We start from the raw sequence: 23,457 nt of genomic DNA, 5'->3' as shown, positions 1-23,457 counted from the left end.
AAGAATAATGGGGTAGGGTGGGTGCATTTACGTCCAGCTTTGGACAGCAGGAATGGACTATTCAACAGGGCTGTCTGAGACTCGTGGCTTCCTGAATTCTTCCTCCCATTCTCTGCTTCAATAGGTTGAATGTAGACAAGTAACTCAGTCTTCCCAGTAAATAAGAATTGGGAGAAATTGTGATCACTATGAAAGAACCTTGATTTACATAAGTAACAAAATATATCAATGTAGAGGGAGCCTAATTAGGAAAGATCCATGAGCAACATAATTGGCTTAGTAAAAGAAATATATATCTTTCTATCATAATGCAGAAATGATATATCTAAGTCTGATTTAGGCACGAGATTTTACAGTAAGGGAAAGAAGGAAAGAAGAGAGCCTAATTTTTTGTCAATTATATCAGTTTAATACACACAAAATAAATTTCAGAAAGAATGTACTCCATTTTCAATTGCAGAAGAAAATTTTTTCTTTTTTCTTTTTTTATCCTAGGATATGTCTTATGGAGAGGAAACAAATAACTGATCTTAAACCCAAATGTTTAGACTCTTAGGGAATGTCTTATGGGTCTTTTACAATACTCTACAAGTATCAGTTGTTGAATTTGGCAAAATCTGAGGAGAGAAACTGTTTTGCCATTTTTTTTGCTAACATGAAATTAAGGTTGTTCCTTTGGCCATAAGTTAATCTTATTGGGCCTCCAGATCTTAACAACCCTATTTGGGTAGTTTAATCAACCCAGCTGATTAGAGTATGTCACCATACTATGATTTGGTTACAATCTGCATAACAAAAAGTGAACTGGAGGGGGTTCTATCTTTAAATGCAATAGTTTATGGGGCCGGCCTGGTGGCACAGTGGTTAATTGCGCACGTGCCGCTTCAGGACCTGGGGTTCGCCGGTTCGGATCCCAGGTGCAGACATGGCACCGCTTGGCAAGCCATGGTGTGGTAGGCATCCCACATATAAAGTAGAAGAAGATGGGCATGGATGTTAGCTAAGGGCCAGTCTTCCTCAGCAAAAAGAAGAGGATTGGCTGCAGATGTTAGCTCAGGGCTGATCTTCCTCAAAAAATAAAAAAATAAATGCAATAGTGTTCTTGTTATCTTTAACAAATTGATGGAGCATAGTAATATAAAGGAAAGAAAAGGACCACAGGCAAGGATGAACCACTACTACAAAGTACGTTGCTTTGTGAATGTATAGGAAAGTACTTAACATAACTAGAGTCATCTGTGTGACCTACCAGGTCCCAGGCTTGTTCACCTCTCTGTGTCCAGCGTATGGTTAACATGTTGTTCAAATCTAGGGGGCACCATTCAAACTGTGTGCTGAGTGGTGCCAGAAACAGCAGATTTTGGAACTTAGAAGCTATCATAAATTTTTTTGTGTCCTGCATCACATACTTTTGACACACTTCAGATTTTAGCCACTATGATAGCTGCTGGGCATGCTGCTGGTTTCTCACCTCAAGTGCCCTGAGAATGTCTTTCCTTTTCTGCCTCAAGCTTTCTCGGAAGCTCTCTAAGTTTGCTCAGCCCTTGTCCAGGAGCGTGGAGAAATTGAAGTCCCCTGGGAACAACTATCAACCAATGGGATTGGTAGTTGCTGCATAAATGGTCCAGCCTCCCGTCCTTTGGAGAGACACATTGTATGTTTTAGAGAGCTCCCAGGAAGGTTGAGCCCGTATTGCCTGCAGTGATATCCAACTCATTAATGTACTTTTTATTGCCTTTTCTTCCCTGTCTCACTCTGCTTCATCCTTCACTCCTGTTTTTGGGAATCACCTCCCAAATCTATATCCAGGTTCTTATCTCAGGCTCTGCTTTTGGGGGACCCGAACCAAGACAGCAGCTTTAGCTCTTTGATAGTGGTTAGTCACATTTAAAAATACAGAGAAAATGTTTGTTGGTTGCTTGCTTGCTTTTCTGTTAAACCTTTTTGCATTTGCAGCTATGCAAAGAAATAATGCAATACTCTTTAAAACCATCAGTCATAGGGCCGACCCCGTGGCCGAGTGGTTAAGTTTGCACGCTCCGCTTCAGCGGCCCAGGGTTACACTGGTTCAGATCCTGGGCGCGGACTTGGCATCGCTCATCAGGCTGTGTTGAGGCAGCATCCCACATGCCACAACTAGAAAGACCCACAACTAAAATATACAACTATGTACTGAGGGGGATTCGGGGAGGAAAAAAAGAAAAAAAAAAAAAGAAGATTGGCAACAGTTGTTAGCTCAGGTGCCAATCTTTAAAAAAAAAAAATCAGTCATAGCCAGGAAAACTTTCTTGTGATTAAGGATTTTGATTGGAATTAATATTGGCCCTTGGAGTCTTCCCTATCTACACTCATTCTCTTGGTGATCTGATCCAGTCTCGTGATTCTAAATGCTATCTAAGTGCCCATGACCTTTATATCTTTATCTTCAGTGCAGGCCTTTCTTCCAAACTCCAGACTTGCATATCAAGATGCCTATTTGCCATCATCACTTAGTAGACATCCTCAAACTGAAATGATCAAACTGAACTTGAACTTATGATCTTCTCCAAAAACTTCTCTTCCCCATCTCGGTTGATAGTAACTTGATCCTTCCACTTGTTCCTATCAAACACATAGGAGTCGTCCTTGACTCTTTTCTTTCTCTCTCATTCTATAGAGAACTCATCAGAAAATCCTGTCAACTCTACCTTCAAATTATACCTAAATTTAGCCGTTTTTGACTGTTATGCTGTGGTCCCACGCACTGTCAAGTCTCACGTGGATTACTGCAATAGCTCCTCACTAGTCTCCCTGCTTCTACCCTTATCCCCTGCGGTATATTCTCTACACAACCAAAGTAATCCCTTAATGACATAAGGCATGTCACGTCACTCCCCTGCTCAAAACCCTGCCACAGCTCTCTGTTTTACTGGGGGTAGGATCCAAGTCCCCACACTGGCCCGCAGAGCCCTTTATGATCTGGCCCTTATTACTTCTCTGACTTCATCTTCCCCAACTGCCCCGCACTCAATCCACTCTAGACACGCTAACCTCTTTGCACGTCCTCAAATATGCCAGGTTGCTGCCACCTCAGGACCTTTGTATGAGCTGTCTCCTCTGCCTGGAATTCTCTTCACTCATAAGTCAGAATGGCTGACTTCCTTACCTGCTACATATCTTTGCTCAGATATCACCTTTAGGATGAACTCTACCCTAACCCCTTTATTTATAATTGCAGCTCCCACCCCTAGCAGCTCCCACCCCTATTTTTCCTCTTGGCACTTCTCAGTTTTAACATATGATATGATTTACCTATTACGTTGATTGGTTGTATCTGTTTCCACCAGCAGAACATAAATTCTACAGGCACAGAGATCTTTGTCTGTTTTGTTCACTGATTTATCCCACTGAAACAGTGCCTGACATGTAATTGGACACTCAGGAAACAGTTGTTGAATTGAATAATAATTTGTTTCTGTCAGATGCTGTATTCTCCCAGGTCTTTCTATCTCGTACCTCATTCCAAAAATGATTTGGAACGCCTTACAGAAATATATACTATGCAACCGAATAACAATTAAATAGGAGGAAACCGGGCAAAAGTAAAATAATGGTCATGAAAAAAGTCAAGGGATAAGATTAGGTTTTCTACATTTACTGGAAGTGAACCATAGATTTGGTTCTAAGCAAAGAGGAATACCCCAGTTTTGTTTGGTTAAAAATGATTGAAAATTTTACAAAGCTGAAGGACTTGTCAAATGTAGCTAAAGTATCATGGCAACTGCTTTCCGTGGTCATATGTTACAAAACTTAACAAGCTCAAATAGTGAAAGCAGTTACGATACTGTAGTATTTCTCAGGTTTGAGGGATCCAAAGTGCTAAATACCATCTGGAGAGTTATACCTCTGCAGATATGAGTGAAATTTCAAGTTTAATTTGTATTGTACATAAATAGTGTCTACTGCTTGGCTTATAGGCAGCCAGGAGCTTCTTAAACCAATGAGAAATGTCTGCCTATTTAGCTCAACCAAGAAAGCAAAGATTGGGTTAAGAAGGACTGTTTCACAAAACAAAGATCCTCTGTAAATACTTTTTCTTTACTAGTTTAACTTTTTTTGTGACTCTGTTTGTGGTACTTTGGTTGGTTTGAGGAGTGTTTGCACTTATTAGGAATCACTGTCCTTTACTGCCAGATGTCCAGTGTCTATAAAACCATTACTTTTTAATATTTTGTCCATTTTTTTCATTGTTTCTGGTGGAAAAGTAAACTCAATCCCTATTCTTCCATCTTGGCCAGAAGGGGAAATCCTGACTCTGTCTCCCAAATCTGATCTTAGAGCTCCTGCCGTTTTTGTCACCCTCATCAGACCATCTGAATCCTTGACAGCTTTCTTTATCTTATTCAGTACAGTGACCCTTTCTGACTTCCCTTATATGACTATCCAGTTTGTGCTAAAGTGTTAATGAATACATTATTTTCTTAGTAGCCTAGGCTTTCATACTTCTTAGCATTTGACTTGTGTGCACTCTCATTCCTCAAGTTTGTACCTATCTTAGATACCTGTTTTTCATCCCTTCAAATGCCACTTGGCTCCACCCTTACTCTAGCCACTCTGTGACTGAAAGCTTCGGACAGCTTGGCATGAGTGCAGTTGTATTGTGCCTTTCCTCAAATGGGAACCTCGTACCATGCTTCTAATTCTGTTCTGCTACAAGCACCGCTGAAGTCATGACACAGGATGCAGGAACCTGCTCTGGATTAATGAGTGTATAACCCAGAAATATACCGGAGTTAATGTCTCTGGAGGACATTCTTGATCAATGAGTAAGGTTGATGATGGTGAAATGATTCCTTCTTTAATCCCTTAAGTTGACTCAGACTTGGGGACCTCCCAAGTGGTGGAGGACTGAGCACCGGCTACCCTGAGGGAGTGAAGGCCGCAGCGCCATTACACAGCCTTGTATTGGCGTTCTCTCTTTTCCTGCAATGCCGTGCTCACAATCCTCTTTCTCTATTCTCTCTCCTCAACTGCTCTATCCTCCCCATTTGTTTCTATGTTATTGATAATTATAGAACATCAAACAACTATCAAACAACTATCTAGACTAATTGTTTGACCATACCATCTTACCCTAACTGGATTCTTTTCCTGTCACGTAATCCTACTAGTCATCTTGTATCATATTGCTGCCTTAATCTTTCATGTGTTCACTTTCAAAACTGGCCTTCATTCTCAACACATCTTCTTACCTGAGTTGTTGAGAAGTAAAAGACTTTGCAAGATTGACTTTCACTTTTTCATTCTTCTCTACTTCAAATTGATTCCTCCCCTGTATAAAAAAAAAATCCTTTAAAAAATTCTTTAATCCACTTCTGCTTCTTTCCAATGTTAGAAGAAGAGACATCAATTATTCTTAGAGTTAATTTCTCCAATTATGCTCTTGATTACATCCAGTCCAACTTCTCAAGTCCCTTCTTTACTAGTCTTCTGATATCTTTCCTTAATTTCCAATGCCTCCCTTTGCTGACTACAGTTATGTTCATATCTCACCTGTAGTAGAGGAAAACAAAACACAAAACCCAAATCTTTCTTCTCCATCATTTTTTCTGTTAACCATGAGCTTTTCTTGCTTTTTCATTCAATGGAACATTTATTGATATAATATTCTATTTTATTACATATTTATTTCTTAAGCCCTGACAACCTAATTTGAATCTCTACCGCTCTTTGGAAACTACTGTCTTAAAGGTCAATAAAGGAAAAGTAATCATTAAACTTCATAGCCTTTCCTCAGTCATCATCTTTGATCATATTCTAGCATGTTCCAGTAAATGCCAGTTTTCTTTAATGACATTATAAAAACTTCTACCTGTCTGGCTTCTTCCTCTTTGCATTCCCTAATCATTATTACTTATCTAGTCCCAGAGCTCTCTAGGTTCTTTCTCTGACAAAAACTTCCATGTTTTTGAGCAGTAGTACTTTTCTTTAAGATGCCAATGGATTCCTAATTCCTCTTTGGATCTCCTATATTTGAAGAAGAAGAGAAAGCTAGGCATGTGATTTATATACATTATCTGATTTAATCTCCACAGCAATTCACATTTCATACATAAGTAAGCTAAGACCCACGTGGTCAAGTGAGTTGTCTATTTTGTTTAGTAAGGAAGGAAAGCAAATAAATACATTTTAGAAAGATTGTGAACCTGCACCAAAAGAGTTGAAAGTAATAAACACTTTCTGTTAAACTTTGTGTTACTAAAATGCTGTTAACCAGGGGCCAGCCCTGTGGCTGAGTGGTTAAGTTCGCACACTCCACTTCGGTGGCCCAGGGTTTTACTGTTTTGACTCCTGGGCGGGGACAAGGCGCCACTCATCAGGCCATGCTGAGGCAGCGTCCCACATGCTACAACTAGAAGGACCCACAACTAAAAAAATTATGCAACTGTGTACTGGGGGGATTTGGGGGAAAAAAGCAGGAAAAAAAAGAAGATTGGCAACAGTTGTTAGCTCAGGTGCCAATCTTTTTTAAAAAAAAGGAAAAAAAATGCTGTTAACCAGAGCAGCCTCTTTCCAGAATTCCTCAATCAATCAAGGTTGTGTTACATTCTGAACCATGTGGTTGTGTTGTATATTAAACTGGTTATATATTCACTAATGTCTTTCATATTGAGGTAAGAGTTAGAAATGGGTTTTTTTAGTATATGTTATTAATTGGATATTTGTGAATGCTAAACTCAACTCAACAATTGAAGAGAATCTTTACCTATTGGGCTTCAGAGCCAAGTTAAGTTTGATAACTGAGACAGAAGAATCTAAAATTAAAGGGACGATCAATAGCAGCAGTTGGTTAATAGTGTTGAAATGTCCTATGGGTATGCAAAGTGGGAAATTACATGATAGCCTGTAAGTATGGATTGTACTCTGGGCAAAGGATGTACCATCATTAGGCAGTTGCACACTGAACAACTGTCGATTAAGTACCATTTTATCCAATTTAGACCTAATGAACTTGGTACATGAGATCCCTGTTGAATTAAGGAGCAATCAAAGCCTTATTTTGGATTCCGTGCCATCTAGGTCAAGAAGTTCCAAAAGTGTTGTATATATTTACTTGGTACAGGAAATACAGGACTTTGTTATCCTTCCTTCTGATTGATTCTTTAACAAATATTCATGGAATATGATCTGTGACATAGGGAGTATCAGTTGGTGAGTGGTGGATAATGAAATAAAAGACTTAAAAAACTGTTCCCTGCTTTTGAGGGGTTTTATTTCTATTTTTGCTAATTTTTTTCAATTATTCTGAATGACAACTTTTTAAAACCAAAGGGGTTAAAAGAATTTTGTTTGAGTCTCAAGGCAAAGTGACTCTCCCCTAGCAAGAAGGTTGACAAAAGGTCTTTAACAAAAAGGAAAAGGAATGAAAAGGTGGGGATGTATTTTGACTCTGTACTGTCTCACCTATCTCAGAGGTGCAATGACACTGGTTTTATTTGGAACTTTCAGGAAGGGGTCCGGATCACCATTTTGCAGGAGGTGCAAAAGACCTGTCAGAAGAAGCCCTTGTCTGCCTACCCTGCAGGGAAGGCTGCCCCTACTGTGCTGATGACAGCCCCTGCTTTGTCCAGGAGGATAAGTACTTGCGACTCGCTATCATCTCCTTCCAAGCCCTGTGTATGCTGCTCGACTTCGCTAGCATGCTGGTAGTCTACCACTTTCGCAAAGCAAAGGTAAACCCAGGTACCCTGGTCATGATCTTCCTTTTTATTCTGAAGTGACCTCTTCTTTTTTTAAGCAAATAGAGTTTTTCCAAGTCTCAATTGCTTCTCTATTAAGCAGAAGTCTTTCTGTAATATGATTGGACTTGAGTATAAAAGTTATGTTCTTTAGCTTCCCAGGAGAAATTGGGATTAAAAATATGAAACTTTATCATAACATTTTCTTCTACGGAATGTTTCTCCCTATTTAGCCTGGAGCTTGAATACTTCATTGCCCTGAAGGACTGTCTTTTACATCATCCCTTTGGCCTCTGGGAGAACTTATTCTGCCCATACAATATATTGTTAATTTTTCATATCTAGAAAGCTTTGTGATGTTTGTTATATTTCATTTTCATTTCTCCTAGCCATATTTGAAGATAGTAAATGGACTTGACTATTTTTGAGCACATTATACTTTGAAGAATGAATTTATTCCTGACCTTATATTTGGTCTTACATCAGTATCCCAGGATAATAGTGATCCTGCAAAGAACTTGTATGGCTTTTGAGAGTGCCCGTCCTTGGGTGCTGTTCTGAGAAATCAAAGGGTAGTAGAAGCATTTGTATGCTTCTCAGGCAGGGGTGGACGAAATGCTAAAATGTTCAGGGCAAAGCTTGCTGGGGAGCTGTCTTCAGCTGGTCACCCAGTTAATTAAATGTAGCCAGTGTTGTGTCAGAATTGTGGTTCTGTTGCTTGTGGAAACTTATTTGTGCCATTGGAAAGAAAACAAAGCCTCAGGTTTCCACCTTTTCTAAATTCAAATGACCCCTTCATAGCAGCAAAGTTGTGCAGATTGGTTTAGATTACAGAGCTCATTGCGAGTATAAAGTGTTCCCATTAGAAATTATAAAAGGAAAACAACTATCTGTGAATGGCATCTCTTACAAAGGCCCGAATTAACATTAAACAACCAGAACAGCAGACCTCTGCTGAGATTCTAGGAGCCTGTGTCCATTATATTAGTGTTATACCCTTTAGTAGTTATTTTAAATAGACAGTTTCATTAACAGAAGCATGCAACACAGATTAAAATCAACCTTTAAGTCAGCAAGAAAGTGCAAATAGGCAGATTGCTGTTTATTTAACTAGTACTTGTCTTTCTTTTGCAATAAAATGTGCTAAATTGTATGTATAGTAAAGTAGCCAGCAACTGGAGTTGGGAAATATCTAACCACTGTTGTCTTGATAGAATTTTGGTTTCTTAAAAGCCTGTCACTGATAGAACAGGTAGACTCGAAAGGTCTATTTGATAAACCGCTCTGAAATTTCTCTGTGTAACGTAAGTCATTTACACAGTGGATAGCACATAGTTCTTTATGAATTTTTATTGATTTTAATCATTAATGATTGGTGTGCTAAATGGAGTTAGTGATATATGATGAGTAGAATATTTCATTGGATATTAAGAAAACTGAGATGATTCTGTCTAGACTAATGTCTTAATCTACGTTACTGTTATTTAACATTTTCAAAGTTATTAACCATTCAGATTTCTCTAGAGCTTCATGTGAAGTGCTGCTTCCTGGGGCTATCATGAGAATAGATACCTTTACATGTAACTTGGTGCCATTCCTGTAGACACAAACTAGTTGGAATAGATAAATTAGACATTATGTAGTTTTAAGATGGTCAGGTTTTGAAGAATCAGTTTTCACAGACTGTGATGTAAGACAAGTGGGGATAGTTTTAGGAAATAATTTAATAAAGTCAGTGAGCATAGATCTGATATATCGAGGAAAGGTGACATTGGTGAAATTTTCTCTTCTGATTTCAATTATCAAAAGCAATGGATTAATTGCTAAAGCGATAAACTATTTTCAGTAAAGAGATTGCATATTTATAGCATGTGGACTTTAGTTTTGCTTTTTAAAGTTTTCGTGTGTCTTTGGACGTTTCTTCGGATAAAGCAGAAACCTAATGATGCCTTTTGGAGCAATATTGATGTTCTCCTTATGAGCTTCTCATTATATTCTCTACACACTAATAATTAAAAGAACAAAAACCACATAACTTATCAATTTTACATCTATTTTGACGGAAGAAAAAGAAGTTAGTTGCAATAAAAAAAAGTAGCGAAATATGGGTAAGTGTGCAGACTCTGGAGCCACATTGCTTAGATTTGAATCCTATCTTGGCCCCTTGGATACGGTGACACTCTGGGAAAATTGCTCAGCCTCACCTTGCCTAGTTTTCTCCTCCATAAAATGGGGTTAACATATCATATACAAAAATTAATTTAAAATAGGTCATACACACAAATGTAAGGGCCAAAACTAAGAAACTTTTGTTAGAAGAAAACATAGGTATAAATCTTCGTGACCTTGTGTTAGGCAATGGTTTCTTATATATGACATCAAAAGCAATGACAAAAGAAAAAATCAATAAACTGGATTACATCGAAATTGAAAACTTTTGTTCTTCAAAGGGCATCTTCAAAAAAGTAAAAATATAACCTATAGGATGGCATAAAATATTTGCAAATCATACTAATATCCAGAATATATAAAGAATACTTATAATAAACAATAAAAAGACAATCCAATTTAAAAAGATCCCCAGGCAAGGGGTCCGAATAGACATTTCTCCAAAAAAGATTACAAATGACCAATAACCATATGAAAAGATGCTCAACATCATTAATTATTAAGAAAATGCAAGTCAGGCCCACAACACAGGATAGCATAGCTACAAATAAAAAAGACAGACAATAGCAAGTGTTGCTGGAGATGTGAAGAAATGCAAACTCTCATTCATTGCTGTCGGGATGTTGAATGGTGCAGCCACTTTGGAAAACAATTTGGCAGTCCCCCAAAAAGTTAAACGTAAGGTTACGATATGACTCAGTAATTCTACTCCTAGGTATGTACCCAGGAGAATTGCAAACGTGTCTACACAAAAATGTGCACACGAATTCTCATAGCAGCGTATTCATAATAGCCAAAAAATGGAAACAACCCAAATTTCTATCAGTTGATGAATGGATAAATAAAATGTATATATCCATATAATGGAATATCATTTATCAATACAAAGGAATGAAATACTGATAGATGCTATATCATGGATGAACCTTGAAAACATGCTAAGTGAAAGAAAACAGTTATAAAAGATCATGTACTATATAATTACACTTATATGAAAAGTCCAGAATAGGCAAATCCATCGAGAAAAGATTAGTGCTTGCCAGGGGTGCAAGGAGGGAATAATAGGATGTGACTGCTAATGGATTCAGGGTTTCTTTTTGGGGTGATGAAACTTTTCTAAAATTAGGTTATGGTAATAGTTGCACAAATCTGTCAGTATACTAAAAGCCACTGTTTTGTACACTTTAAAAGGATGAATACTAAAGTCTATGAATGATATCTCAATAGAGCTGTTTTTATATATATATATATATATATATATATATATATATATATATATATTTTGGTGAAGAAGATTGGCCCTGAGCTAATATCTGTTTCCAATCTTCTTATTTCTGCTTAAGGAAGATTGTCACTGAGCTAACGTCTGTGCCAATCTTCCTCTATTTTGTATGTGGGATGTCACCACAGCATGGCTTGATAAGAGGTATATAGGTCCATGCCCAGGATCTGAACCTGAGAACCCCAGGCCACCAAGGTGGAGCACACGAACCTAATCGCTATGTCACCAGGCCAGCCCATGTTATAAATTTTTTTAAAAAGAGTTTAAATATTACTTACCTTATGGATCATTTTGAAGCATTAATGAGATAATTCATGTAAAATTCCTTACTAGGCATTTGTCTTTTGTTGTTATATTGTTTTACACTTCTTTGTAAAATTAATAATCCATGTATGCTTCCCATGTTAGGGGCAAAGTATGAGATTTAAGTTTAAAAGATAAGGTGTTGGAAAATCTAACCATGCCTGTTTGAAGTGGGCAGTGAGATTCTAACCAGTGAATTCGTTTAACTTGTCTTTATCCTTGTAAACAGTCATCTTATACTAATCGTAATAGATTTTTAGGTGGCTGGAATGAACGAAACACCTGTGGTACAAACTTCTTTTTCTTGGCTATCTCTTGATCATGAAGGAGTGGAAGGAATGCTAAACTGTAAGCCAGACAGTTTCACTTAATTGGTCTCAGTTTAAAAAAATAAAATCTTTCAAATACCCAAGCTCCACAAGTGCCCATTCACACACATGTGCAATTACACACATATTTCCCTGCTGATAATCATTCTCAAAAAGCATTTACTATGCATTTATTTACATGTGGCCTTTTGTCCTTTGTAAGAGTGATTAAGTGTACAACTAAACTGTAGTTTATTTACCTATTTATCTGTCTCATTGCCCTTTCTAGAAGGGTTCAAGTTCCACTCCTTATTTCTATTGAGTGAGAAGCCATGTGCTATGACATAACAGTGAGCCAAGTTGGGGAGAGAACTCACATGCACTAGGAAGGCCAAGACATCTGCTCAGTGCGGACCTGAGAGAAGTCCGTTCTCCCATCTACAAGGAGACACCCTGAGAGAGGGCCCAGAACAAGCGGTTAGAGAAGGAGCCCGAGTTAGAATCGGAGGCTCTTTCCTCATTCTCTTGCATGTGAACCAGGTGCTTTAATCAAGTTTCACCAGAATTCATGGTATGTAACATCTTAAATGCTTTTAGTGTATGGGCTATACTTCATTTAGGGCTGTTAGAAATGGGTCATTTGGGAACTTAGGCCTCTTATTTAATTTAGACTTTTTCTGTGAATTGACAGAAATAATCACATTGGCAAGTAAAAAATAGGAAAAGTGATGGCAGTGTCAAACCCAGCTACTGATCCTGTACATTTAGACAGCATGCAAATATGCTGTAATGGTATTAGAAATCTCTGTTCTAAGATGAAATACTTGGTGATCGTATCAGGAGACATAAGGTGATGTAGAAATGTATGTCTTTCAGTTGAAAGGTTCTTCCAGAGAATCTAATTGTGAGAACATTTAGTTAAATGAGGTTGACCCATGCCTAAAATATCTACCTTGTAGTTGTTAAGTACCAACAATCGTTGGACAAAGGTTAGTTTAACATTTTATTATTTTTAGCAGCACAAACTAGATTCCATTATATTTTGGGGTGACGCTTGTAGTGCAACACCACAAACAACAAATTAGTTTTACTCTGCACAAACATTTAGGGAGCTAATTACATAGGTTTGTCTTTGTGCCCTGGGTTAAAGATGAAATCTGTCAGTAAACTGTGAATGATTTCGAACCCAGTGAGTTCTTCTAAAACAGGCAATTTTTAAAACAGTATTTTAAAGGTCTTGAATATTAACTAGTTTGAAATTATGTCTACGTTTTTTACCATATATTATGACAAGTAACATATTTTTTGTTAGCTATTCTGAAGAGAGATTACGGTTTCTTACACCTTAATAATGTCAAGTGTTAGTACAATTTATTTTCGAATGATAATTTCAAAGAGAGAAGATACCCTGGAAGGAACATTAGCTTATTGCACTTCTGAAAATAATATATTGCTTGATTCGTTCTTAGTAAATTTTAGCATGTTTTGTTTGAGCTTAGTAGTTTGGAAAAAAAGTGATAGTCGTTTTTTAAAGTGAAAATATTGTGGTTTGCATTTTCCTTGCCATTCCTGTAATAGTTCTTTTTTTTAATTAGAAATTAATTGACAAGGGATTTTATAATTGCTCATTTTTGGTTTGGAAAATTAGATGTTTTAATATAGAGTGTGACTGATTTTTTAATGAAATTCCACTTGCCTAATTGTGATGTTTAATGCCTATTTTGATGAAATAAAGGGAAACATAACACTTTTTTATTGTAGTAAAATATACATAAAGTAAAATTGACCATTTTTACGTATTTAAGTGTACAATTCAGTGACATGCACAAGTACGTTCACATCATTGTGCAACCCTCACCACTATTCATTTCCAGAACTTTTTCGTCATCCCAAACCGAAGTCTGTACCCATTAAACAACTCCTCCTTCCCCGACCCTTGTAGCCTTTCTTCTGCTTTCTGCGTCTACAAATTTGTCTTTGCAGGGTTCTTCGTACAAATGCAATCATACACTGTTTGTCCTTTTGTGTCTTGCGTATTTCACTTAGCATAATGTTTGAAAGGTTCATCCATGTTGTAGCAGATGTCAGCACTTGATTCCTTTTCATTGATGAATAACATTCCACTGTATGTATTTACCACATTTGGCTTATCAGTTCACCTGTTGATGGCCCTTTGAGTTGTTTTCACCTTTGGCCCTTATAATTAATGCTGCTGTGAACACTGTTGTACGAGTATCTGCTCGAATCCCTGATTCAATGTTTTGGATATAACCTAGGAGTGGCATTACTGAATCATTTGGTCATTCTGTGTTTAAATTTTTTAGGAACTGCCAAACTGTTTTTCACAGAGGACAGGTCATTTGATATTTCCACCAACAGTTCGTGAGGGTTCCAATTCCTTCACATCCTCACCAATACTTGTTGTTTTCTGTTTTTTTAAAGTAGCCATCCTAAAAATGTGAAGTGGTATCTCATTGTGGTTTTGATTTGCATTTTCCTAAAGTTAGTGACAGTTGAGCATCTTTTCATGTGCTTATTGGCTATTTGTATATTTTCTTTGCAGAAATGTTTGCTCAAGTCTTTTGTTCACTTTTGAATCAGGTTTTTTGGTTTTTCCTCGTTGAGTTGTAGGAATTCTTTATTTAGTCTGAATTTTAATCACTTATCAGATATATGATTTGCAAATATTTTCTCCCATTCTGTGAGTTGTTTTTACTCTCTTGATAATTTTCTTTGATGCCCCAAAGTTTTTAATTTTTTTTAGAGGAAGATTAGCCCTGAGCTAACATCTGTGCCCATCTTCTTCTATTTTATATGTGGGACACCTGCCACAGCATGGCTTGATAAGCAGTGTTGAGGTTCACAGTTCGGATCTGAACCAGGGAGCCCTGGGCCACCGAAGCAGAGCACACAAACTTAGCTGCTACGCCACCTGTCTGGCCCCAAAGGTTTTAATTTTGATAAAGTCCAGTTTACCTATGTTTTCTTTTGTTGCCTATGCTTTTGACGTCATATCTGAGAAATCATTTCCAAATCCAGTATCATGAAGCTTTCCCCCTGTGTTTTCTTCTAGGAGTTTTATAGTTTTAGGCCTTACATTTAGGTCTTCAATCCATTCTGAGTTAATTTTTATACATTCTGTAAGGTAAGGATCCAACTTGATTCTTTTGTGTGTGGATACCTAGCTTTCCCATCATTATTTGTTGAAGAGGCTATCCTTTCCTCATTGTGTGGTCTAGGCACCATTATCAGAGATCATTTGACCATATACATGAGGGTTTATTATGTTCCGTTGGTCTATCCCCTTATGCCAGTACCATGCTGTTTTAATTTCTGTAGCCTTATAGTAAGTTTTGAAATCAGGAAGTATGCTTCATCTTTGCTCTTCTTTTCAAGATTGCTTTGGCTATTTGGAGTCCCTTGAGATTCCGTATGAATTTTAGGATAGATTTTTCTGTTTCTGCCAAAACATCGTTGGAATTTTAATAAGGACTGTATTAAATTTGTAGATCCCTTTGGCTAGTATTACCATCTTAACAATATTGTCTTCCAATCCATGAGTACAGGATGTCTTTCTGCTTATTTATCTCCAATTTCTTTCAGCAAGGTTTTGTAATTTTCAGTATACATCTTTTGTCTCCTTGTTAAATTTATTCCTAAGTATGGTGATATATCACTTTTTGCAAATAGATTTAGTGATTTGTGTTGTCCTTCAATTAAATGGATACTCTCACACGTTATCTTCCATAGTCTCAATTAATAAGTCTATGATTTTTATTTTATACTTAACAATTGATATTTCTCTTTCATGCTTTTCATTTTCTCTGTCATTTATGGAAGGGAGATGGAGCATAACAAATGAAAAGGGGCAGAATGTTTAGAAGCCAAGAACTGATACCTTCAGTGCAGATGTAGGGGTATTGTAGAAGTTCCATACTATTTTACAGTTTTTTTCTTAATCCTCATTCCAGTACTGGCCAACTGCTACACCCAACATGGGATGATGTTATTAATTCTGTAGGTTTATGATAGATGACATTTCCCTCAACTTCTGTTTTTCTAAAGGCTACGATATTGATCTTTAACTTTATCAGATATTTTAATTCTATTGAACTAAGAAAATTTCACACAATATCATAACAATAACATTTTCATACCTCTTACTAAAAGACAAATGAGTTGGAACATGTTTCAATAACATAACAGAAAATTTAGAACATGTTTGAATTAGTTTCATTAATAAATTATATTGGATTATTTTATACACTTGTTCCACTTATAGGATGTGTTTGAGGAGAAATAGATTTGTAGATAATATAGCAAAACAATGTTAAGGTAATTATAGAGGAAAGTATGAATTTTCATAAAATATTTACCTAATTTCCAATGAAAAGTGCTGTGATTATACTCAAAATCATTTTATTCAATATCTATTTTTTGTGGCCCAGGAGTTTAGAGACTAAATATTCTGCTACGAACTATTTATCCTTTCTCTTTAAAATGATGGGTTTGATGAAGTAACTTCTAAAGAACTTTCAAGCACTAAGATTTTACGATTCTTTGAATCTGGCAGATTCAAATTCTTAATCTGATGTATTAATTGTGTAGAAAGATCAGCTAGCACCACTGAGACTATCTTTCCACTGGCTAGTGGATTGTGGGCATAAGTGTCGTTGGATCCAGAGAGCTCTTTTCGTGGGTCCAACAGTTTGGAGAACAGTAACAACCACAACAGCAATAACGATGTATATACTCTAAAATCAAGCCTGATTAGTGTAGTAAGCAGTTCAGGGAAGTACTGAATCTTCAAATAGGGATCATATTATACTAGCCAATGAGAGATGAATTTTTTGTATCTTATAGGTATGTAAAGGCTCATTCATTGAAGGGGTTTCTGGACTATTCTAACAGTTACCAAAGGATACGGTATCACAACTTTTAATTCTATGCTTTTGTCCTTATAGGGGATAAGAAGACAAGAACTAAGTAAAAGTTATATCATTTATAATGAAGTGTTTGATTTTGTAACATGACACCTGATATTATTTGTATAATTTTTCCTTTCCATGGAATGTGTTGAAACATATGTATGAAGAAACTTGAAGTGTAGTCTTGAAAGTTAGAGAAATACATATAATCATGCTTTCTGAATTAACTTTCAAATGATCTTCTTTAGGACATAAGAATCCCCAGCATTACAATTATTTAGGTGCAGGGCAGAGTATGATCAAGGAAGTTTGTGCTAAGCATCCCTATTCCAAGTGTCACTGCCACTGTCCCCAAAGTGTTTTGTTAGTGCTTTCAAGTGGATTCCAACTCCTAGCCACCCTGTGTACAGCAGAGCAGAACGCTGCCCAGTCTTTCTGTGCCATTGTCTCGCCTTCTGTGGTTGTATCAGACAGTGCTCTGCTGCTATTCACAGGGTTTTCATGGCCAATTTTTTCAGAAGTGGGTGGCCAGGTCCTTCTTCCTAGTCTGTTTTAGTCTGGAAGCTCTGCTGAAACCTGTCCACCATGGGGGACCCTGCTGGTATTTGAAATATGGTGGCAGAGCTTTCAGCATCACAGCAACATGCAGCCGCCACTGTATGACAACCAACAGATGGGTGGTGTGGTTCCCTGACCAGAAATGAACCTGGGCTGCGGCAGTAAACACACTGAATCTTAACCACTAGACCCCAGGGCTGGCCCCCAAAGTGTTAGAGACTTCACATATTTTGATCTTGGAAGCTTTGAGCCTTTAAGGGCTTCCTATTTAAAATATAGATGCTGATTAAGTAGGATTAATTGTCGTTCTAATGATGAATGGAACTTGAGCCAAAACGAGATTGCTACCTCTTGTTAATTTATTGGAGCACTGTGTTAAAAAGGATTCTGAGGCGGTGAATGGATTTATTCTGAAAGGTTGTTATTGGGTAACTTTAGCAGCCATAGGTACTAGCACTCATGACACATGTACCACATATTTGCCAGCCCTTGTCTAGGAGTTTCAGGCTCAGGGAAAATAGTGAGGGAAGAAAAATTACCGATGTAGAATGTTGGAGGGCCTTTGTGCTATGCATGGCCATGAAACTTTTGCCTAGGGATAGCCCACTTCTGGAAGAATTATATTAAAATTCAAGCTTTCTACAGATGCTGAACTGCTATATCTATCCAAGATATAATGGATTTGCTAGGAGTTATCCCATTCCATAATTTACTAGCCAGTTCTCCACTGTTTTGAACTTGACACAGTCTGAAATGTATTTTGATAGGTGCTTTTCCATAAATATTTAAAAGTAAGTATATTTCAAAACACATGTAATGCTTTCAATTCTTATTCATTTTTACTTCTCTTTTGACAAATGTGTGTGGTGTGTGTTAATAAAAATGCCAGAAGAAATTCAATCTTAAAATATTATGGCCTGCATCCCAGCACACAACAAGCATCCCCCAATGTATTTTGTCAACAAGAAAATATTTTATGAGTTCTGAGTAGAGCTTAGTCCTCCAGCTCAAATATAGAGTTTCAAGTCTTTTCTTCCTCTTGTTACTGTGGAAATTATTTAGCTCATTTGTAGATTACCTTTCCTTAAAGCTACTTTTATTAGCCATCAGAAATGCATGTTTTTTCTGGTCACTCAGCTTTTGAATTGTAAAAGGTGAGCTTTAGAACTAAGTATAACATTTAAGCAATTTTAAATTAAAAGGCAAATTGGAAAGAATGTTTTGGCATGATAATAAGATATTAACATTTTTAGTCTAAAAACAAACAAAACCCTCTTGGGAATCCATAAGAAATAGAAAAAGATCCAATAGAAAAATAAGCAGAGAATATTCATCAACAACTTGTAAAAAACAACAACATAAAAATATACTCTCTACATCCTTGAATAATTACAAAATGCAAATTAAAACAATGACATATACTTTTATAACAATAATAATCCTCTGTGTTGGTGAAGATGTTAGGAACTAGGCATTCCCTTCCATTGTTGATGGTTGTGTAAATTGGTAGAAACTTTTGGATAAAGTTTGGAATTATGTGTAATAAACCTAAAAATGCACAGTAGTTTTACTTCTAGAAGAGTGTACTAAAGAAATCATATACATGCACAAAGACTTACAAATATATTCATATGTGTATGTATGTTTATTACGGCACTATTTATAGCACAAACTGAGAACAATTCAGTGTTCAAAATTGGGTTAGGTCATCGATGCATTTAAATATGTAGCCTATAAACGTGATCTTGTAGAATACTAAATGATAGAGAAAATAATTATAATATAGTTATTTGATCATAAACTTGACCACCACATTTCTACTATTTATTGAAATTTTATTTTAGTACTTCCCATTTTTTATCCTTCCTTCTCACCTTTTCTTCTCATGCCGTCCCTCTCTGCCTGTCTCCCTCCTTCCATTCCTCCTTTCCATTCATCATCCCTCTGCTGAGCATCTTCTGAGTGCTTGGAACTATTACCTATACTAGGAATATTCTGATGAACAGGGCAAACAAGAGCTGTGCCATTAAGGAGTTGATATCCCAGTGTAGGGCTGGTGGAGACAGACAATAGAAAAAAATAAAGAATGTATCAGGTGGTAGTAAGTACTGTGATCAAAATGAAATAGAGTAACGTGATAGGGTGTGACTCTGGAGTTATAGAATTCTTTTTTTTTAATTTTTTTCTTTTAGATTTTATATTTTCCCCATTTCTCCCCCAAAGACCCCCAGTACATAGTTGTATATTCTTCGTTGTGGATCCTTCTAGTTGTGGCATGTGGGACGCTGCCTCAGCATGGCTTGTTGAGCAGTGCCATGTCCGCGCCCAGGATTCGAACCAACGAAACACTGGGCCGCCTGCAGCGGAGTGTGTGAATTTAACCACTCGGCCATGGGGCCAGCCCCTGGAGTTATGGAATTCTTACAGCCACTGTGTAGGTTTTTTTATGTGAATAAATCAAAGCACAGAGAATTTAAGAAACCATTCTAATGTTATTGGGGAAGCTAGGATTAGCGTTCAGGTCTGCTTGACTTTATAACTCATTATAGCTCTTAACTACTGTGCTATACTATCTGTCATATGGTTACAATGCAATTTTATTTTAAATTCTAAAAAGTAGACCCAGCCAACCCCGGCCCCACTGTAGTAATCCTACTTCTAGGTCTGCATGCATTCTTCTTTTTTCCTCATTCCCTTATGCCTCATCAAAACTTACATGTCCTGTGCTTCATTCTTTCTAGGTGCCTACTAGTTAATTGAATAAATTAACTTCTTGCGTGGCACCATTTTAATGGTTTTATGTGTTCCTTGGCTCTGTTCATTTGTGTTACTGCACAGGTTTGCTTCTTAATGGCATCCTTTAATGTCTTAACCCAAGGAGTAACTCATATATGTAACAGTTTAGGGGGATGTGTGTGGATGTATATGAATGTCAGGTTGACGGTAAGGGTAACATGGGGAGAAGCAGGAGAGTGGAGAAAAATAGTTTGGCTGAAGAGATGTTTTCCTGTGCTTCTTAAGGAATATCGTTTAAATAACCTCCTACTCCATCTGGTGGCAGCAGTACTAATTAGGAGTATGAAGAACAACTAAAGTGATTATAACATATTTGTATATGCCTCAAGAGACGTAAGATGTGTAACGATTACTAAAGCTCCATTTCTCTTTTGAGGCACTTACATTTACATATGGTGTTTTGAATGGTAAGCTCAAGTTGCATATCAAATATGCTAAAAATAACTTTTTAAAAGTTAATGTACTCATATACTTAATTGCTTGCTATTTGAAAAATATCACGAGAGAGCAATCTGTTTTTTCCAAATTCCTCAGATCTTCATTTTTAAAGCCCACTCACATATTATGTAAGCAGAGGACTTTGCATATTGTAAATTAATGTCTTCATTAACTATTTATTCATGAATATTTAGCTAGGTTTACAAAGAAGATTTCGATACTGGCTTGCCCATGAGAAGCTCATAATCTAATGGGGAAATGAATGTATGGAAATATAGGATAGATAAAAATGTGTGCTACATACAGTGTGTTGAGCCAGTACTGCCTACTGGTGAGGCAGTAGGAAATAGTGATTAGGGTCACAGACGCAAAAGTCTATCTATATGGGTCCCTCTGCTAGCTTCTCACATAAAAGCTCTTAAACCTTAGGTAAGTTATCAACCTCTCTTTGTCCCAGTTTCCACCTCTGTAATATGGGGATAATAATAAATCTGATCTTATAGGGATGTGATGAAGATTAAAATGTGTGGAATGTTTATAAACTTCTTATTACAATTACTGACCTGTGGAAAATGCTCAATAAATGTTAGCTATTAATAGGGGTATGTACAAAATATGATAGCATAAAAACAAGAGTGGTTACATGGTGGTCTGGGAAGACTTCAAAGAAGAAGTGATGAGAAGAATCTTGAAAAATGAATTTCACTGGTCAGACTGATAGGAGGTAAGAGAGACAGGCTAGGCAGAGAGACATAGGTGCAAAGATATTAGAGAGCACGTGACCCTTTTAGAGAAATTCAAATGTTTCAGTATGGATTCTGAAAAACCTGGCTGAGCATTTTGGACTTTATCCTATAGGCAGTTGAGATAGATTGTTGAGTTGGCTAAAGATGTTAGACATAGGGTTCTGACACCACAGAAATAGGTTCATAAGTCACTCACTCATTCATTCATTGTCCTTTGAGGGTGCACTAAATTCCCAGGCATTGTTTATGGTTAGTGAAGGAAACAGGCATGGTCTGTGATCCTGTAAATGGAGTTCATAATCTTGTGGGGTAAAGATAAGTGAGTAAATGAATTAATAAATACCAATACTGATACGTGCTATGAAGGAAAGTAGCAGAGTCAAGTGAGAAAGGATTATAGTTGGAGAGAATAATGGGGCTGGGGAGAATCTGTTTACATGGGTTGTATAGGAAGACTTCATCTGAGCTCTCAGGGATAACCAGGACGGGGAGGGGCAAGACTAGGGACAGGAAGATATTCCAGGAAAAGAAAACCACATGTGTGAAGGTGCTAAAGTGTGATGAAGCTTGGAGTGTTCCAGGAACTGAAGGAGGCAGTGTGGGTAGCAAATAGTAGCCAGCTAAGAGAGTGGAGGGAGATGAGTTCAGAGAGATAGTCAGGCGCCAGTTATTCAGTGTTCTGTAGGCCAGAGGAAAGAGTTTTATTTTATTTGAAGTGCAATTAGAAATCACTAAAAGAGGGGCCACCCAGTGGTGCAGCGGTTAAGTTCGCACGTTCCGCTTCTTGGCAGCCCGGGGTTCACTGGTTCGGATCCTGGGTGTGGACATGGCACTGCTTGGCAAAAGTCATGCTGTGGTAGGCGTCCCATGCATAAAGTAGAGGAAGATGGGCATAGATGTTAGCTCAGGGCCAGTCTTCCTCAGCAAAAAGATGATTGGCAGTAGTTAGCTCAGGGCTAATCTTCCTCAAAAAAGAAAGAAAGAAAGAAATCACTAAAGGATTTGAAGCAGAGCAATAAATGATCCCATTTAGATATTAAACTAATCTCTCCAGCTACTCTGCAGAGAATAGATTAGTAAGGGACAAGTGTAAAAGTGGGGGAAAATGATCAGAGGTCTATTGACTTAGTCTAGGCAAGAGAGAGTGGTGGCAGTTAGAATGGAGAAGAGTGGCTAAATGTGAGATACATTTGGAGATGGAACTGACGGGACTTGCTGATGAATTTGATGTGGGAGGTGAGGGAAAAGGAAAAATCAAGTTTAATTCCCTTGGCTTGATAGCTTGAGGAACTGAGTGAAGAGTGGTGCTGTCTACTAAAATTAAGAAAATGTGAACCACATAATTCTTTTTGGAAATGAGAATGATTTGAAGAGTGGGAGAAGGAAAAATCGAGAATTCCATTTTGGACATAAATTTAACTAAGGTTGCCAAATTTAGCACATAAAAAAAGCATGCCCAGTTAAATTTGAATTTCAGATAAATAATGAACAATGCTTTAGTATAAGTCCATGACAAATATTGCATGCTAATACTAAAACATTATATGCTGTTTATATGCATTATTTTATCTGGATTTTATTTTATCTAGAAATCTAATGGTTAACCCAACCGTGAGAAACCAAAGTGGAGATGTCAGGTGGGCAGTTAGGTATATGAGCTGGAAGCTGAGTGTAGGAGTTTAGGCTAGAGCTATAAATTAGGAATCTTGCGCATTAAGATATAGGAATTTAAAGCTTTGAGAGTGAATGGGATTATCCCCATAGGAAATGTAGAAAGAAGAAGAGAATGCTCAGGACTGAGCTCTCCAACATTTTGAAGTGAAGTAGAATGCAAGAACCTTTTTTGAAAAATTGAGGAGTGGCCGAAGAGAATAGAGGGAAGCCACATCACTGTCATACTACAGAATCCAAAAGAGGGCAGTATTTAAAAGAAGGAGAGAGTGGCCAAGTGTGGGGAATACTATACAGAGCGATAGAATAAAATGAGGGGAGAAGAGTGTGCAATGGATTTGGCAACACGGAGGGCACTGGCAACCTTAGCAGTGTACTTTCATATAATGATGGAGGAAGTAGAGAAAGCATGTGTCCCGAAACTTCTAAGAATCTTATTGGGAAGGGAGCAGAGAAATAGTATTGGCTAAACAGTGATAGTTAAAACCATGACAAATTCTGAGCTTCCCCAAGGGAGTGTTTAGAGAAAGAAAAGAAGAC

At 37.3% G+C, this 23,457-nt stretch overlaps 1 protein-coding gene across 2 annotated transcripts in view; it reads left to right on the top strand.

Moving 5' to 3' along the window:
- GPR158 (G protein-coupled receptor 158) overlaps positions 1-23,457 on the top strand; it is a 404,908-nt gene that overhangs the window by 246,254 nt on the left and 135,197 nt on the right. For both annotated transcript variants that reach the window (XM_070601533.1, XM_008522783.2), the window contains one exon: positions 7,489-7,712. In XM_070601533.1, coding sequence (XP_070457634.1) covers positions 7,489-7,712 — 224 coding nt within the window. The remainder of the gene's footprint in view (positions 1-7,488; positions 7,713-23,457) is intronic.

Source organism: Equus przewalskii, chromosome 30 (genome assembly GCF_037783145.1).
Source record: "Equus przewalskii isolate Varuska chromosome 30, EquPr2, whole genome shotgun sequence".
Taxonomy (NCBI): domain Eukaryota; kingdom Metazoa; phylum Chordata; class Mammalia; order Perissodactyla; family Equidae; genus Equus; species Equus przewalskii.
This window is presented reverse-complemented; position numbering and strand designations above follow the sequence as displayed.